General features: G+C 36.9%; 4 protein-coding genes across 4 annotated transcripts; all 4 read left to right on the plus strand.

Moving 5' to 3' along the window:
* The first annotated feature begins 629 nt into the window (after window positions 1-629).
* LOC147553025 (aspartic proteinase CDR1-like) lies at window positions 630-1,679 on the plus strand. The gene has a single exon (XM_086668669.1). It carries the CDS (start codon window positions 630-632, stop codon window positions 1,677-1,679), a length of 1,050 nt encoding a protein of 349 aa, XP_086524795.1.
* Window positions 1,680-3,226: 1,547 nt separating this feature from the next.
* LOC147553026 (uncharacterized) lies at window positions 3,227-4,220 on the plus strand. The gene is made up of 2 exons (XM_086668670.1): window positions 3,227-3,487; window positions 3,699-4,220. The coding sequence occupies exons 1-2, from the start codon at window positions 3,227-3,229 to the stop codon at window positions 4,218-4,220; spliced, it is 783 nt and encodes a 260-aa protein (XP_086524796.1).
* Window positions 4,221-6,916: 2,696 nt separating this feature from the next.
* LOC147553027 (aspartic proteinase CDR1-like) lies at window positions 6,917-8,383 on the plus strand. Its single transcript, XM_086668671.1, has one exon. It carries the CDS (start codon window positions 6,917-6,919, stop codon window positions 8,381-8,383), a length of 1,467 nt encoding a protein of 488 aa, XP_086524797.1.
* A 5,334-nt stretch (window positions 8,384-13,717) lies between these two features.
* LOC147553028 (aspartic proteinase CDR1-like) lies at window positions 13,718-15,243 on the plus strand. The gene is made up of 2 exons (XM_086668672.1): window positions 13,718-13,908; window positions 14,436-15,243. The coding sequence occupies exons 1-2, from the start codon at window positions 13,718-13,720 to the stop codon at window positions 15,241-15,243; spliced, it is 999 nt and encodes a 332-aa protein (XP_086524798.1).
* The last annotated feature ends 1,370 nt before the right edge of the window (window positions 15,244-16,613 follow it).

The following is a 16,613-nucleotide window of genomic DNA, read 5'->3' on the forward strand; positions in this document are numbered from 1 at the left end:
ATCCAAAACACTTGTTATGTAAATAAAATTATTTTATTTACATATAAGTCAAATATCCAAAACAATATAAAAAATATTGTAGGAGATTTGGCTTTGATAATACTAATACATTTTTTCTTCTTTTAACAAGTCAAATTCATTATAAATACAGTATCGGACTAATTAATTTGTATTACTTTTCAAGCCATAGTATTGATAAAAACATCACCATGGCAGCTTCCTATTCCCAAAATTTCCTTCATCGTCTTCGTGTCCTAACTATTGTTTATTTCAACACATTGTTGTTGCTATCACTCTCTCCGATCTCTCTTTCATCGCCTCTACTATCATCTTCATCTCTTGGGAATACTAGTTCAACAAAAAATAACATTAGCCAAGGTTTCTCACTATCTTTGATTGATAGTATACGTTCTCCTCATTCGCCATTCTATAATCCAAATCTTACCCACTCGGAATGGATTCATGCCTCAGTCCGTCGGTCTTACTCAAGATTAAATCATTACCTTAATTTCATCAACAACAACAATGGGATTGATTCGATCAATTTACCATTTACGATAGATTATTACATAGGCGCTTATATTGTACATTTTGAAATCGGTACCAAGGCTCATCAAAGCTATGCCTTCATGGACACAGGTAGTGGATTCTCTTGGATCCAATGTTATCCTTGCACGAAATGTTATAATCAAGGAGGAGACATTTTCTTTCCCCTTGAGTCATCTTCTTATAGATGGATAACTTGTGGAAACCAAATGTGTCAATTAGCCCCAAGAAGGGGCAAATCAGATTGCCGTGATCAGAACCTTCCATGTATTTATGAAATGTCATACGGGGATAATTCCTATAGCAAGGGTATTTTTTCTTTAGAAACCCTAACTATAGATGACCCTATTAAGAAAAGCACCTATACCATTGAAAATTTTGTCTTTGGTTGTGGTCAAGATAACAAATTCACTAGTCAAACAGACCGTATGGTGCGCTTTCCAGCAGGAATAGTGGGTTTAAATCGAGATAGTTTTTCATTTCTTACACAAATTAAAGAGCACAAATTCTCTTATTGCTTGGTATCTGAAGCTAGTACCAAAGAAGGTACCACAAGCAGAATACATTTTGGAGAAGAGGCGTGGATCGTTGGAGAGGTGACTCCAATGCTAAAGAATCCTGTCCTGCCTAACCATTACTTCGTAAACTTGGAAGACATAAGCGTGAATAAGGAACGCCTTGGCCTTCCGTCGGGGACTTTTAATTCATCGTGGGGAAGGGGAGGAGGTTTTATTGTGGATTCAGGAACCGCATTTACTTACTTAAGTGGGAAAGCTATTGATGCATTAATCGAATCTGTAAAGAGAAAGGCAACAATTCTGGATCAAAGACAGTACCGTACCCAAGATTTTGAACTATGTTACCGATGTACAAAAGAAGATATGCTCTATCGTACTCCGAATTTAATTTTACATTTTACTGGGGTGGATTTAGAATTAACCAAATACAGTTCATGGATACGAACTGACCACGGTGATGGAAAAACTTTACCTATGTATTGCTTGGCGTTCATACGTTCTAATAGTGGTGTGTCTTTGCTTGGTGAACACCAACAAATCAACGTTAATGTGGGGTTCGATACACTTCAGAATATAGTATCTTTTAAGCCTATGGACTGCATTACGAAAGTTTAAACTAATTGAATTTGATGTTTAATTTTCATGAGTATTCTTCTTTTGTCGGATGAAAATATTGGTACAACGATAGTGTATCTCAAACATGTTGCAAGTTCAGTGTTACGATCTGCTCATTGTAATAGTCTATCCTGCTTAACTCATTTTCCTACTATTTTTTTTTAATAAAAGTCTACTAGTGTTACACTGATCGGCTGCTCATTGTAATAGTCCCACATTACTTAGGAGAGTGCCCAGAGTCCGGGGTATAGAGGTGCGCTCAAGTTTAGTGCGTGTTGATGTCTTTTGAGTGGGTGTTACATATGTTATTAGACAATATCAGAGGGTGTTACATATGTTATTAGACCCTATGACATCTATTCTCCAAAGGGTGGACATCCATCACTTGGATTTTTGAAAGTAAAAAATCGTTGAAAGGAGTTAAAACTGTCGAAAAAAGCCTTTTCTGACGGTACACAAACGAAAAAGAAAAATGAGATCCACTACGTAAGAAATACATTTTCCGACGGAAGGCCCCACCAGAAATAAGCATTTTCGACGGCATGTATCTCACATACCATCAAAAATAGTGGTATATTGGTGGCAGGAATGATTCCGTAGCATTTTCGACGGGTTAGGAGGCAAACTGTAACATTTGTTAGTATTTTCGACGGCTGTTTTTAAATCTGTCCGAGATAGTCCTTTTCACACGGTATTTTTGCAAACCTTGGAAAAAACGTGCCACGAAAGGTCTGCTCTTCGGTAATATGCGTTAGTAGGTCTCAATGTCTTTTTATTGGAGTCATGAAACCTTTACCAAGGACAAAACTCTATAACTACTAGATATAAATCTAGGTATTAAAAATAGGGGGATATGAGTAATTAGTAAGCTTTGGGAGTTGTAGACAATATTCATTCAATTAATGTTATTGTATATCTTCTTAGATTTTCTTTTAACCAAAATGGTATTTCTACTATTGATATAATAGTATTCATTTAAGGGAAGAATTCTCTTTGCAAAATATTGGAGGATTTGTTGAAGATGTCACTTTCCATATACAATGATATTATTAATTCTAATTCATTAATGGTACATTGGTATGAGGTTAATAATGTCACCTATCAATCTAAAGTTGTAGTATCATTTTACAAGCTATGTGTTGATAAAAAACTATTGCCATGGCAGCTTCTATTAGAGTCATACATATGGATCGGCCACCCGATCCATATACACGAGTCGACCGACCCGGTCGGGCTACAGGAACCGGTCCCACCCGGTTCCACCTTCCAGGAGATTCTTTGTTGTAATTAGGATTAACATCAATTACTTGTAATCTCTATCTTAGATTTACCCTAATTTTATTTCATTAAGTCTCTAAATACCTGTAACCTCATTGTTATCAATACACAAGTGAAATATTAATCTCTAACTGCTTCTTCTTTACTATTCCGAAATATCTTTTCCTTCGTTCGACTAATACTCGAACTATCTAAGAGATAGTTCTCACATGGTATAAGAGGCACACTTTTTTTAAAAAAACGATTTTCTATCTTTCTCTTTAATCATCATGTCTACACCTCCTGAATCAGGATCAGATTACAATCCCACCACTCCTCCGCATTCTTCTACGATCTATGATATTCATCATAGTGATTCACCTACTACTATACTGATAACACCTCTTCTTTTCGGAGACAACTATGCCTCCTGGTCAAGAGGAATGAAAATGGCTTTAAGAGCCAAAGATAAATTCGGGTTTGTCGATGGTTCAATCTCTAAACCGACAACCCCTGTTGAATTACATGCATGGGATAGATGTAATGATCTCGTATCTAGTTGGTTAGTCAACTCGGTTTCTACCGATCTTCGTCAATCAATCTTATATGATGAATCTGCTGCTGAAATTTGGACAAATATTTATGACAAATTTCATCAAACGAATGCACCCAAAATCTTTCAAACTCAAACGTGCAATCTCTTCAATGAAACAAGACGGATCTGACGTCTCTACTTACTTTACTAATCTCAAGTCTCACCAGGATGAGCTTCAATCTTTCCTTGCCATCGAACCGTGCTTATGTGGTCACGGTAAAGCTTTAATTGATCGGTCTAATCAAGATCGTGCCATGGAGTTCCTTCAAGGACTCCATGATCACTTTGCTGCTATCCGAAGTCAGATACTTCTTATGGATCCCTTCCCGTCTGTTCTTAAAATTCACAGTATGATTAAACATGAAGAGATTCAGCAAAACCTCACTTATCACCACCACCGAGCCGCTGCCCTAGCCGCGGGACAGTCATCGAGAGGTCGCTTTGATAGAACCGATAGGCAAGATCGCCAACGCCCGAAACAGATTCGTCCCTATTGCGAGAACGGTCACCAACATGGGCACGTGAAAGATACATGCTATAAACTGCATGGGTATCCTTCACGTACCCGACAGACCCAACTCGCTGGCTCGGTGATGATTGGTTCGGTCTCTGACCTGTCACAACAGGGGGTGCCTTCAGCCACCACGATGACTCAAAGACCAATACCATCACTTGGTTCGATTGTTTGAGAATAACAATCCCACTACAAGCACCCTCCGTTTAGGCGCTCCAGACTTGCAAGTCAACTTCACAGGTACGCCTCCTTACATCCTTTCATGGATTATAGATTCCGGTGCCGCGAAGAACATATGCGCTTCCATCTCCTCTTTTTCGTCTTATACAAAGGCACCACCACATTACTGCGTCCGTTTACTGGACGGATCACAAGTTATCCACATTAGATCCGCCCCCTTTACTAAAGATTTTTATCTTCTCAATGTCTTACATATACCGACTTTTAAGTTTAATCTTATTTCGGTTTCAGAAACCACTAAATCTCTTGATTGTGGTGTTTATTTTAACAAATCATCTTGTGTCTTTCAGGACCCATTGACAACAAGGACGTTTGGACTTGGTGATACTCATGACAGACTCTACTACTTACGCACGGAACCTAGGATTTTTTCATCTTTTCTTTCTAGTAGTTCTAGTACTTTTGATTTATGACATTGGCGACTTGGCCACCCATCTTTAGAGCGTTTGTCTTTTATTTCTTCTTAACATTCATGTATTAAGAGTGGATTAATAAATAAAGTTTCGTGTGATATATGTCCTGTTTCTAAACAACCACGCCTTTCTTTCCTTTCTAGTTCATCTAAACCTTTTCATCCTTTTGAATTGATCTATGCCGATATATGGGGACCATTTAATACACCATCCACATCCGGTTGTGGCTATTTTCTCATATTAGTAGACAAGTTCTCCATCGAAATGTATATACTCCTGGAACCCACACATCTTTTTCACCTATTCTTCTTAAGACACCCATGTTCTAATGTTTAAACGATAAAGTTAGTATTAGGGTCAATGGAAAAGTACCGCCAGTAGCATTAGGGTCACAAACTAACAGTTGGTAACGACCGTATCTAATTAACTGGGTCAACCGTTAGTCTGTGACCCAGACCCTACAACGGACAAACTCTTGACCCAAATGCTAATGTCAGTGTTTTTTCTTTTTTACCCTAATACTAAATATCCCTTTTCAATACATTGACTCGTCAACCAAACTTAAATTCTTCGAAACTATTCTGCTTTATTTTTTTTTGTTTTTTATTTATGCTTTTATCCTTTATGTTCTTTTCTCTATAGCTTTAGTACCTTGTCTTCATATTCATAATTTTCATATTTATCATCTCCATTGAAGACAATTAAAAGTCTTATAGACAATGTTTTCTTTTCTCTATCTTCTATATGTAAATAAAAAATAAGTTTTCTCCTTATCTTTTTTCTCTTCGTCCTTTTTCTCTCTTTCTGAGGACCTCCGTTACTGGAGTTCAACTTAAACAAGCAAAAAGAGTTTTTTTTGGACAATTAATGGAATCAATAAAAAGAACTAGTGGTCTTCTTCTTTCTGGAGATGGTTGGGCCTAAACCCCGATTTTTTTCGGATCATACTGAGCCTGATCCGTCGGGTTAAAATCAGAGGCCCAACCTAAGATCAGAAATAAATTGACCCGTTATCTATACAGACCAAGTCGAGCCTGTACTGATCGAGCCGATACCAGGCTCGATCCGGGCCGACCCGACCTGCTTAACACACTAGCTTATACCCCTATTTATAATCTATTGTTCTTTCACCCGAGAATCTCCAAGACAAAAGTTAAGTCTTAAACTTTTTATACTTTTAAGGGTTATTTCCCAAATAGCCCCCAACTCTGTGACCGACTTCCTGCCTAGTCCCGCACTTTATCAAAAATATCCAGATGACTCTCTTTTTCAGTTACCGTTATAACTCCGTTAACTAGTCATTATCTCTCTCTGCCACCTCATTGCCTCTCTCTGTCACCTCATCGTCTTCACCGACGAAGGTCGCCGGCCGGCAACCTTCAAACAAAAAAAAAAAACAATTTTTTTCCTCACTCCTCTCTCTCTGCAATTTTTTTTCTTCTCTCCTCTCTCTCTCTAAACAGATCTAGAGAGAGGAGACCATCGAAGGTCTGTTCGCAGACCCTTTGAAGGTTTCCTCTCTCTAGATCTGTTTAAAGAGAGAGAGGAGAGAAGTTTTTTTTTGAGAGAGAAAGGAGAGAGGGGGAAAAATATTTTTTTTTGTTTGAAGGTTGCCCGTCGGCCCGCCGACCTTCGCCGGCGAAGATGATGAGGTGGCGAGAAGATGAGGTGGCTGAGAGAGGCGATGAGGTGGCAGGGAGAGATGATGACTAGTTAACAGAGTTATAACGGTAACTGAAAAAGAGAGTCATCTGAGTATTTTTTATAAAGTATAGGACTAGGCAGGAAGCATGTCAGAAAGCTGAGGGCTATTTGGGAAATAACCCTACTTTTAACAATTCATTTAAGATTTAATTCTCTCTATTTATTGTCCTGATCTTTAATATTTCGGTGGAATCCAAGACAAAGCCCCCTAACCAATATAGGTAAGTTCGTCATTCTCATCCGGAAAGATATCACAATAAATTCCTCAATACTCTAATTAATACAATTGATATTCAAATCGGTCTTTTAAGTAAATATTTTAATGATTTGTATGAGCCAAAAAATCCAAAACACTATAAAAAAATATTGCAGGAGATCTTGCTTTGATGATATATTACTATATATTATATTTTTTTTTTGTCTTTTAACAAGTCAAATTTCAACTTCATTATAAATATCAGACTACCTACTTTGTATTACTTTTTAAGCCTAAGTATTTGATAAAAATATGACCATGGCAGCTTCCTCATCCCAAAATTTCCTTCATCGTCTTAGTGTCCTAACTTTTGTTTATTTCAACACATTGTTGTTGCTATCACTCTCTTCGATCTCTCTTTCATTGCCTCTACTATCATCTTCATCTCTTGGCAATAGTAGTACAACAAAAAATAACATTAGCCAAGGTTTCTCACTATCTTTGATTGATAGTACCCGTTCTCCTCATTCGCCATTCTATAATCCAAACCTTACCCACTCGGAACGGATTCATGCCTCAGTTCGTCGGTCTAACTCAAGATTAAATCATTACCTTAATTTCATCAACAACAATGGGATTGATTCCATCAATTTACCATTTACGATAGATAATTACATGGGCGCTTATATTGTACATTTTGAAATCGGTACCCCGGCATATCGAAGCTATGCCTTCATGGACACAGGTAGTGAACTCCCTTGGATCCAGTGTTATCCTTGCACGAAATGTTATAATCAAGGAGGAGACATTTTCTATCCCATGGGGTCATCTTCTTACCGAAAGATAACTTGTAGAACCGAAATGTGTCAATTTGCCCCAAGAAGGGGCAAATCAGATTGCCGTGATCAGAAACTTCCATGTACTTATGAATTGTTATATGGGGATATGTCCTACACCAAGGGTATTCTTTCTTCAGAAACCCTAACTATAGATGACACTATTAAGAAAAGCACCTATACCATTAAAGATGTTATCTTTGGTTGTGGTCAAGACAACAAATTGACTAGTCAAATAGACCGTATGGTGCGCTTTCCAGCAGGAATAGTGGGTTTAAATCGAGGTAGGTTTTCATTTCTTACACAAATTAAAGAGCACAAATTCTCTTATTGCTTGTTATCTGAAGCTAGTACCAAAGAAGGTACCACAAGCAGAATACATTTTGGAGAAGAGGCGTCGATCGTCGGAGAGGTGACACCCATGTTAAATAATCCTGTCCTGCCTAACCATTACTTCGTAAACTTGGAAGACATAAGCGTGAATAAGGATCGCCTTGGCCTTCCGTCAAGGACTTTTAATTCATCGTGGGAAAGCGGAGGAGGTTTTATTGTGGATTCAGGAACCGCATTTACTTCCTTAAGTGGGAAAGCTATTGATGCATTAATCGAATCGGTAAAGAGAAAGGCAACAATTCCAGATCAAACACATTACCATACCAAAGATTTTGAACTATGTTACCGATGTACAAAAGAAGATATATTCTATCGTACTCCCAATTTAATATTACATTTTACTGGGATGGATTTAGAATTAACTAAATACAATTCATGGATACGAACTGACCACGGAGATGAAAAAACTTTACCAATGTTTTGCTTGGCGTTCTTACGTTCTAATAGTGGTGTGTCTATGCTTGGTGAACACCAACAGATCAACGTTAATGTGGGGTTCGATACATTTCAGAATATAATATCTTTTAAGCCTATGGACTGTATTACTAAAATTTAAACTAATTGAATTTGGGGTTTCATTTGATTTCATTTTCATGAGGATTCTTTTAATTTGCCTTTGATGAAAATATTGGTACAACAATAGTGTATCTCAAATATGTTGCAAGTTCAGTGTTACGATCTGCTCATTGTAATAGTTTATCCTTCTTAATTCATTTTCCTAGTATTTTTTTTTATAAAAATCTACTAGTGTTACACTGATTGTCTGCTCATTGTAATAGTCCCACATTACTTAGAAGAGCGTCCAGAGTCAGGGGTATAGAGATGTGCTCAAGTTTAGTGCGTGTCCAGGTCTTTTGGGTGGGTTCGTGAAGCTTCCTCTAGAAACAAAACTTCATACTTGTTTGGCATGGGTCTGTGTATCAAAAGCAAAGACAAATATCGGGAACTACTAAATCTTGGGTCGTTATGTATGTAATTAGACCCGATGACATCTATTCTGGTGGAGGACTGTAACAATTATACATCACTTGGAAGAGTGTCTGGAACTTGGGCCGTAGGTTCCACTACACCAATGAAATGTATTTTCGAATATAAAAAACCGTCAAAAGTAGTTAAAACTGTCGCAAAAAGCCTTTTCCGACGGTGCACAACTGAAAATGAAAATGGGATTCATCGTTTATACGACGTAAGAAATACATTTGCCGACAGAAGATCCCACCAGAAATAAGCATTTTCAACAGCATGTATCTCACATACCATAAAAAATAGTGGTACAGTGGTGGCGGGAATGATTCCATAGCATTTTCGACGGGTGAGGAGGCAAGCCGTAACATTTGTTAGTATTTTCGACGGCTGTTTTTAAATCTGTCAGAAATAGTCCTTTCACACGGTATTTTTTGCAAATCGTCGGAAAAATGTGCAACGAAAAGTCTCCTCTTTGGTGATATGCATGCTCGAGATAGTAAGCCCCAATGTCGTTTTATTGGAGTAGTGAAACTTTACCAAGAACAAGACTCTATAACTACTAGATATAAATCTAGGTATAAAAAAAATAGGGGGATATGAGTAATTAGTAAAGCTTTGGGGTGGTGGGTGGTGGTGGTGGGTGGTGGTGGTGGGGGGGGGGGGGGGGGGTGTAGACAATATTCATTCAATTAATATTATTGTATACTATGTTCTTAGATTTTCTTTTAACCAAAATGGTATTTCTACTATTGATATGATAGTATTCATTTAATGAGAGAATTCTCTTTGCAAAATATTGGAGGATTTGTTGAAGATGTCACTTTCCATATACAATGATATTATTAATTGTGATTCAGTAATGGTACATTGATATGAGGTTAATAATGTCACCTATCAATCTAAAGGGTTGTAGTACTCCCTTCGTCCCATTTTATTTGACTTTTTAGGAGATCCAACTTATTAAGGATTGTCATTCATTGCTTCCTAACTAAATGTATTTTCTCCTTCAACAAAAAAAAAAAAAAAAACTAAATGTATTTTCTTAAATTACCCATATTTACTTTAGAGTATTACAATAAAAATTACACTGGAACTAGTGTAGAACCAATAGAAATTTTTTATTAGTATTAAAAGTAAGGGTATGTTGGTTAACATTAATAAAATTAGTAATAAATGAGTCTTATTTAAAGTAAGTAGACAAACACTTTGGGACTTCCTTAAAAGGAATAACACCTAAACAAAATGGGACGGAGGGGTATCATTTTACAAGCTATGTGTTGATAAAAAACTATTGCCATGGCAGCTTCCTCATCCAAATCTCTCCCTATTCATCTTCTTGTCCTAAAATTTGTTCATTTCATCCTAATGTTGTTGCTTCTTCTCTCTTCTATTGCTCTATCATCTACATTACTATGGTCTTCGTCTCTTGGAAATAATAGCACGGGAACATATGATAAGGAGCGAGGTTTCTCATTATCTCTAATTGATACTATCTATTCACCTCAATCACCATTTTACAATCCAAATCTTGCCCCCTTGGAACGAATTCAGGCCTCACTTAATATGTCTAATAGGATACGTTACATAAGGAGGATCGAAAATAGGAGATCCGGCGGTCAAGATAAGTTGCAGAAATAATATACGTGTGTAACACGTGTATGTACGTGACGGATCGAAAAGACGAGATCCGACGATCAAGAAGAATTCGGAATATATTTGAAGATACGTGAAGATATTAGAAGATATGTGAAGATATGTAATATTAGTATAATATATTCAGAATATCTCTTGTAACTATCTAATGATAATATTAGATAGATTTTGTATTATTTCCTAGTTTAGTAATCAGAAACTAGGAAACCCTAAACCCTAAGTCATCTATAAATAGGAGAGGGTTCTAGGAATAAAACTCATCGAGTTATGTCTGACCAATGTAACCGATCAAACCCACATACAATTGTATGTGGTGAATTATTAATAAAGAGTTATTTCTCCGTGGATGTAGGTCTTGAGTAATCGACCGAACCACGTTAAATTATCGTGTCATTAATTTAATGTATTTCCCCGATTATTATATAATCGTGAATTTAACATGGTATCATGAGCAGGTTATTTGTTCGTGTTTTAGCTTCCGCTTTTCCCAACAATTTTTTATTGTTGCGTCAAAATTTCCAACAACTTTCTTTTAGTTGTGATTATATTATTTTACAATCGCGTAGCCGATTTGTTCAACTTTTCCAAGATTATTCTTGTGATTATTATGCCTTATCTTCTAGACGAGAAATTCAAGTGAAAGAAGAAAATATTTTTGTACGAAAATCAGACATGATTTCATGGAGTTTATTAAAGTTCATCAAATAAGCATCATGGATTTCCTCTTCAACAAAGGTATCTTCTCTATTAATTTTTGATTTTTTCGTTAATTTTTTCGATTTTATTTTATTTTTTTAGATCTAAATTAGGTCTGAGAACCCGGGTTTTATCTAGTCAGTGACCAAACAGACCCTTAGAGCAATCTTTGAGCACGCTGACCCAAGTCAGCAGAGCGTGACCAGAAACCTTGACCCGTGACTGACCCAGCAACCGACCCTACCACCTATTTCTTCATCTTCCCGAGACTTTACCCTCTTAGGGTTTCTTGCTTTTAAATCAGCAACCAGGCAACTATCTAGTATTGCTAATAGGTGCTCGGAGACCTTCTCATCGGCGTCCGACCTTACCACATACCGCCCTTGATCCCTCAAAACCAAGGGCTCTATGTTTCTTTGGCTTCACCAACTTTCTCTCTCTAACCATTGGACGCCGTTATCGGTCGATCTGTGTTTAAACTTCCTTAGCCCTCATCGACCACCCCTAGGCAGACATGTAGTTATTTTAAAGTTTGGTCTCTCATTGATTCCCAACTGACTACACCTAGGTTGAGATCCATTTCAATCAAACTATCTCTCTATAGTGTATCAAGATTACATCTTGTCATATCTCTGGATTCCTTGGAGGGTATCTCCTATTTTATCCAGTACGAATCCGACGCTTCTTGCCGCCGTCGAATCATTTTTTTCCGGTTGCTTACTTGACTTAATTTGAGTGCATCGTGACATTTTTCACTCCATTTGTGACATTTCCCACTTGTTCTATCACTGTTCTTTGCTGTTGTTTTTCACTCTATTTAGGTTTGAAACATCAAGCAAACAACTCACCCTTTTAGTATTGCTAATAGGTGTTTTACTTTTGCCCTAGTCCACCACCCTAGGAGTCTTGCTGCCATGAAACTAACGAAGCATCGATTTCTTTTGCTTCTACATCCATATCTTTCTACAAACCAAATCATCCTCCATCGATTCTTGATCGAGTTAGATTGATATGGATTATACCAATCATGAATTAGGAGCCTCTTACACATAACATGTGATTTCTATTGTTTAATTTTCATCCTAAATCGAGATTGAGAAATAGTTTTAGGAAAACCCAATTTTGGAAAACCCTAATATTTTTTTGTTAGAAATTTCTAATTTTCTCCAAATTTTATTTGCGACAGTATCTCATACCACTGTTTTATGACAGTCACTTGCCACAGTTTTTAACTGTCGGAAATTTCTTTTGTGACAGACCTATACCGTCACCTATACCCAACTTTTTGTAGTTGTGACACAATTTTTTTGTCACTTTTCTCTTCTATTTGTGACACTAAAATAGATCATTTCATCTATTTTTTTTTCCGGATATATCCGTGACATTTCCAAAGTCATACTTTTTTAATGACGATTTTATTTCTCTACCAAAATTTTGGACTTTTCTTTCAACGGAGAAAGAAATCCTATTTTGGATTTTAATTCCGGAATTCAACCGCGAAATTTTCATAATCATATTTTTCTTATGATTATTTTATTTCTTCCAATTATATTTTGGATTTTCCCACCACAAATAGAATATATCTATTTTGACCTTTATTTCCGGATTCTCCCATGACATTTTCCAACTCATACATAATCTATGATGACTTGTCTTTCCTACCAAATAACAGTTTGAAATATTTCTCCACCGAATAGATGAGAAAAATACAATGACCAACTTTACATACATGAGAAAAATACATGTAGTTTCGTTGTCATTGATTTTCGCTCAATTTTTTGACCGCAACTACCAACCTTTTGGTTGTGACTTAATCATCGTTCAATCATCTTCCGACGCATCCACAATCCAAGAGTTGCAAGAAGACGAGTACGACGAATCAAGAAGTATTTTCTTTTTCTCTCTCCAAGTCGGACACTTCAAAATTTACGTGCTCCAACTTGCGGGGGGGTAATAGGATACGTTACATAAGGAGGATCGAAAATAGGAGATCCGGCGGTCAAGATAAGTTGCAGAAATAATATACGTGTGTAACACGTGTATGTACGTGACGGATCGAGAAGACGAGATCCGACGATCAAGAAGAATTCGGAATATATTTGAAGATACGTGAAGATATTAGAAGATATGTGAAGATATGTAATATTAGTATAATATATTCAGAATATCTCTTGTAACTATCTAATGATAATATTAGATAGATTTTGTATTATTTCCTAGTTTAGTAATCAGAAACTAGGAAACCCTAAACCCTAAGTCATCTATAAATAGGAGAGGGTTCTAGGAATAAAACTCATCGAGTTATGTCTGACCAATGTAACCGATCAAACCCACATACAATTGTATGTGGTGAATTATTAATAAAGAGTTATTTCTCCGTGGATGTAGGTCTTGAGTAATCGACCGAACCACGTTAAATTATCGTGTCATTAATTTAATGTATTTCCCCGATTATTATATAATCGTGAATTTAACAATGTCTTAGTCAAGATTAAATCCTTATATTAATCTCATGAACACTATTGGGGATAATAAGCTTCCTCATTTCGACTTTCCATTTACGAGAGATTTCTATATGGGCGCTCATGTTGTACATTTTGGAATCGGTACCCCGCCTATCCAAAGTTATGCCTTCATGGACACAGGTAGTGATATCATTTGGATCCAATGTATTCCTTGTGTGAACTGTTATAATCAACGGATAGCGGAGATGTTCAATCCGCATAACTCATCTTCTTATAGAGTGATAAATTGTAGCTACGAATTGTGCAAATTTTCGCCAAAACCGTGTTGAGATACGTGTGTAAACACGTGATATAAGAGACGAATCGAGATGAGAAAATCCGACAATCAAGACTAAAGATAATTGAAGATATGTGAAGATCAAGAATATTCAGTTTCATATATTTAGAATATTTCTTGTAATATATCTAATATTATTATTAGATATATTTTATATTGTTTCTTAGTTTAGTTAGGATAAACTAGGAACCCTGATCCTAATTTCTCTATAAATAAGAAAGGGTTCTGAGGATTAAATCATTCGATTACTAATCAATCATTGTAACGAATCACCACAATTGTGGTTAATAAAGTATGTAGCCATTTTGGCTTTCTCCGAAGATGTAGGTCGTGAATGTCCGACTGAACCTCGTTAAATATGGTGTCCTTTATTTATGTTCATCTATCTCCAATCATCACATTTTCGTGAATTTCTACAAACCGCCCTTTGCATGCCGTAATGAAAAAAGTATATGTCCTTATAGAGTTGAATATGGGGATATGTCCTATAGCAAAGGTGATCTCTCTGTTGAATCCCTAACTATTGACGACAGGAGAACCAAATACACCATCCCAAGCATAGTATTTGGTTGTGGTCATGATAACAAATTCACTAGTCAAAAGGACAAATCTGTGCCTTTTCCACCAGGAGTATTGGGTCTAGGTAAAGGCAAATTATCATTTCTTACCCAAATGACGGAATCTAAATTTTCTTATTGCATTGTATCTCCTGCCAAGGAAGGTATCACAAGTAGAATACACTTTGGAGAAGCGGCATCTATCATCGGAGGGGTGACTCCGATGCTAAACAATCCTTCCAATCCGACCCATTACTACGTAAACTTGGAAGATATAAGCGTTAACAAGGAACGTCTTGGCCTTCGGCCGGGGACTTTTAACTCATCATGGGCAGCAGGAGGAGGCCTCATTGTGGATTCGGGCGCCACATATTCTTCTATATATGAGAAAGCTAATAATGCATTGGCGGAATCTATCAAGACAAAGGTAACCTTTTCGGATCAAAGACATTACGAAACAGATCATTTTGGACTATGTTATCGATGTACGGTAGAAGATATATTCACTCATACACCGATTTTAACTTTTCATTTTACTAGGGTTGATTTAGAATTGGGAAAAATGAATACGTGGATGAGATATGAAAAGGGGGGTGAAGATAAGTTACCTATGTGGTGTTTGGCTTTCGCTAGTAGTAATTCTGCTTTATCAATATTCGGGAAATCCCAACAGATTGATGTTAATGTAGGGTATGACAATCTTCAGAATGTAGTTTCGTTTAAACCCCATGGACTGCATTAGTCAAGTTTAAACTAGTACTAGTCTAAGATGTCGTTTGGCAACCAAAAGTAGAAGTACTTTTACTTGTAGTAGAAGTTATTTTGCTTTAAAAAAGTAAAAAAATTTCAAAAGTATATTTGACAAAAATGTTACTTATAAGTAAAAAAGTCAAAAAGTCAAAAAGTTAGTTTGGTAACTTAATTTACTAATGATAATTTTATTTTCTTTCTCATAGAGATATTTGATTTTAATTGAATTTAGTTATGATTTCCATGATTACTCTTGTATACGAAGTAGTGGTGATATTGGTGGTAGTGGTGATGCCATGAAGGTATGGTTATGGGGTATGGTGGTGGTTGAAGTTTGATGGTAGTGGTGGTAGAGGTATGATGGTGGCAGCGGACGTATCGTGGTGGTGGTGGCGATGACGGTTGTGATGGTGAAGGTACCGTGGTGGTGGTGGTGGAGGTGAAGGTACCGTGGTGGTGGCGGTGGTGGCGGCGGTGGTGGTGGTGGCGGTGGCGGTGGCCGTGGTGGTGGTGGAGCTACGAGGTGGTGGTTGTCGAGGTGTGGTGGTGTATGGTGGTGGTGGTGGTTAAGGTGTGGTGGTGGTGCTAGTTGAGGTAGGGTGGTGGAGAGGTGCAATGCTTGTTGTGGTGGTGGGAGTAGAATGGTATGGTAGAAGTTTTGTTGGGATAGAGGAGCGGAGATAGAAAAAAAAATTGTCAAATAAAATTCATGCGTGTCTAAAAAAAGTTACTTTACTTTGAAGTCAAAAGCTAAAAATTATAACTTCAAAAGAAAGTCAAATTTTAACTTAAACAAAGTCGGTAATTTTTTTCGTACCAAACTAACTTTTTGACTTTTCTACTTAAATAAGTAAAAAAGTAACTTATTTTGGTGTTGCCAAACGACACCTAAATGTGGGTAATTTAATTTGTTGAGTTTCATTCACTTTCCTTAATGTAATAAAAATATATGCAAATTGTTCTAAAGTTCATTCCTAGGAGCATAAATTTTAGAGTTAATTCCTATATGACCCCCTATTTTGTGACCAGCTTCCTTTATGATCCCTTTTTTTTCGTAAATTCAAATTTGGCCCCTATTTTCAAGTAAATGTCATTACTACCCTTCTTAATTCTAAATTTAAAACATTTAAAAAAAGTTATTTCCACCTCACCCCTCTCTCTCTCCACCTCATCTCTCTCCACCTCATCTCTCTCTACAACTCACCCGTCTCTCTCTTTCCAACTCACCTCTCTCTCTCTCTCTCCAACTCACCTCTCTCCAACTCACCTTCATCTTCTCCGATTGAAGTCGCCGGCCGAGATTTTTCCAGCCGGCGACTTCCCAAAAAAAAAAATTTTCTCTCATCTCTCTAAGGTCTGCCG

Source organism: Eschscholzia californica, unplaced genomic scaffold, assembly GCF_041429995.1.
Source record: "Eschscholzia californica isolate CP2 unplaced genomic scaffold, dmEscCali1.0.p SCAF_3, whole genome shotgun sequence".
In the NCBI taxonomy this organism is placed as follows: domain Eukaryota; kingdom Viridiplantae; phylum Streptophyta; class Magnoliopsida; order Ranunculales; family Papaveraceae; genus Eschscholzia; species Eschscholzia californica.

Bases quoted from the DNA above. Each gene is read 5' to 3' on its own strand.
- LOC147553028 (XM_086668672.1), top strand. From the start codon at position 13,718: ATGGGCGCTCATGTTGTACATTTTGGAATCGGTACCCCGCCTATCCAA. The intron at 13,909-14,435 runs GTGCAAATTTTC...TATGTCCTATAG, and splicing joins ATAAATTGTAGCTACGAATT to CAAAGGTGATCTCTCTGTTG.
- LOC147553026 (XM_086668670.1), top strand. From the start codon at position 3,227: ATGTCTACACCTCCTGAATCAGGATCAGATTACAATCCCACCACTCCT. The intron at 3,488-3,698 runs GTATCTAGTTGG...AAGTCTCACCAG, and splicing joins GGGATAGATGTAATGATCTC to GATGAGCTTCAATCTTTCCT.
- LOC147553027 (XM_086668671.1), top strand. From the start codon at position 6,917: ATGGCAGCTTCCTCATCCCAAAATTTCCTTCATCGTCTTAGTGTCCTA.
- LOC147553025 (XM_086668669.1), top strand. From the start codon at position 630: ATGGACACAGGTAGTGGATTCTCTTGGATCCAATGTTATCCTTGCACG.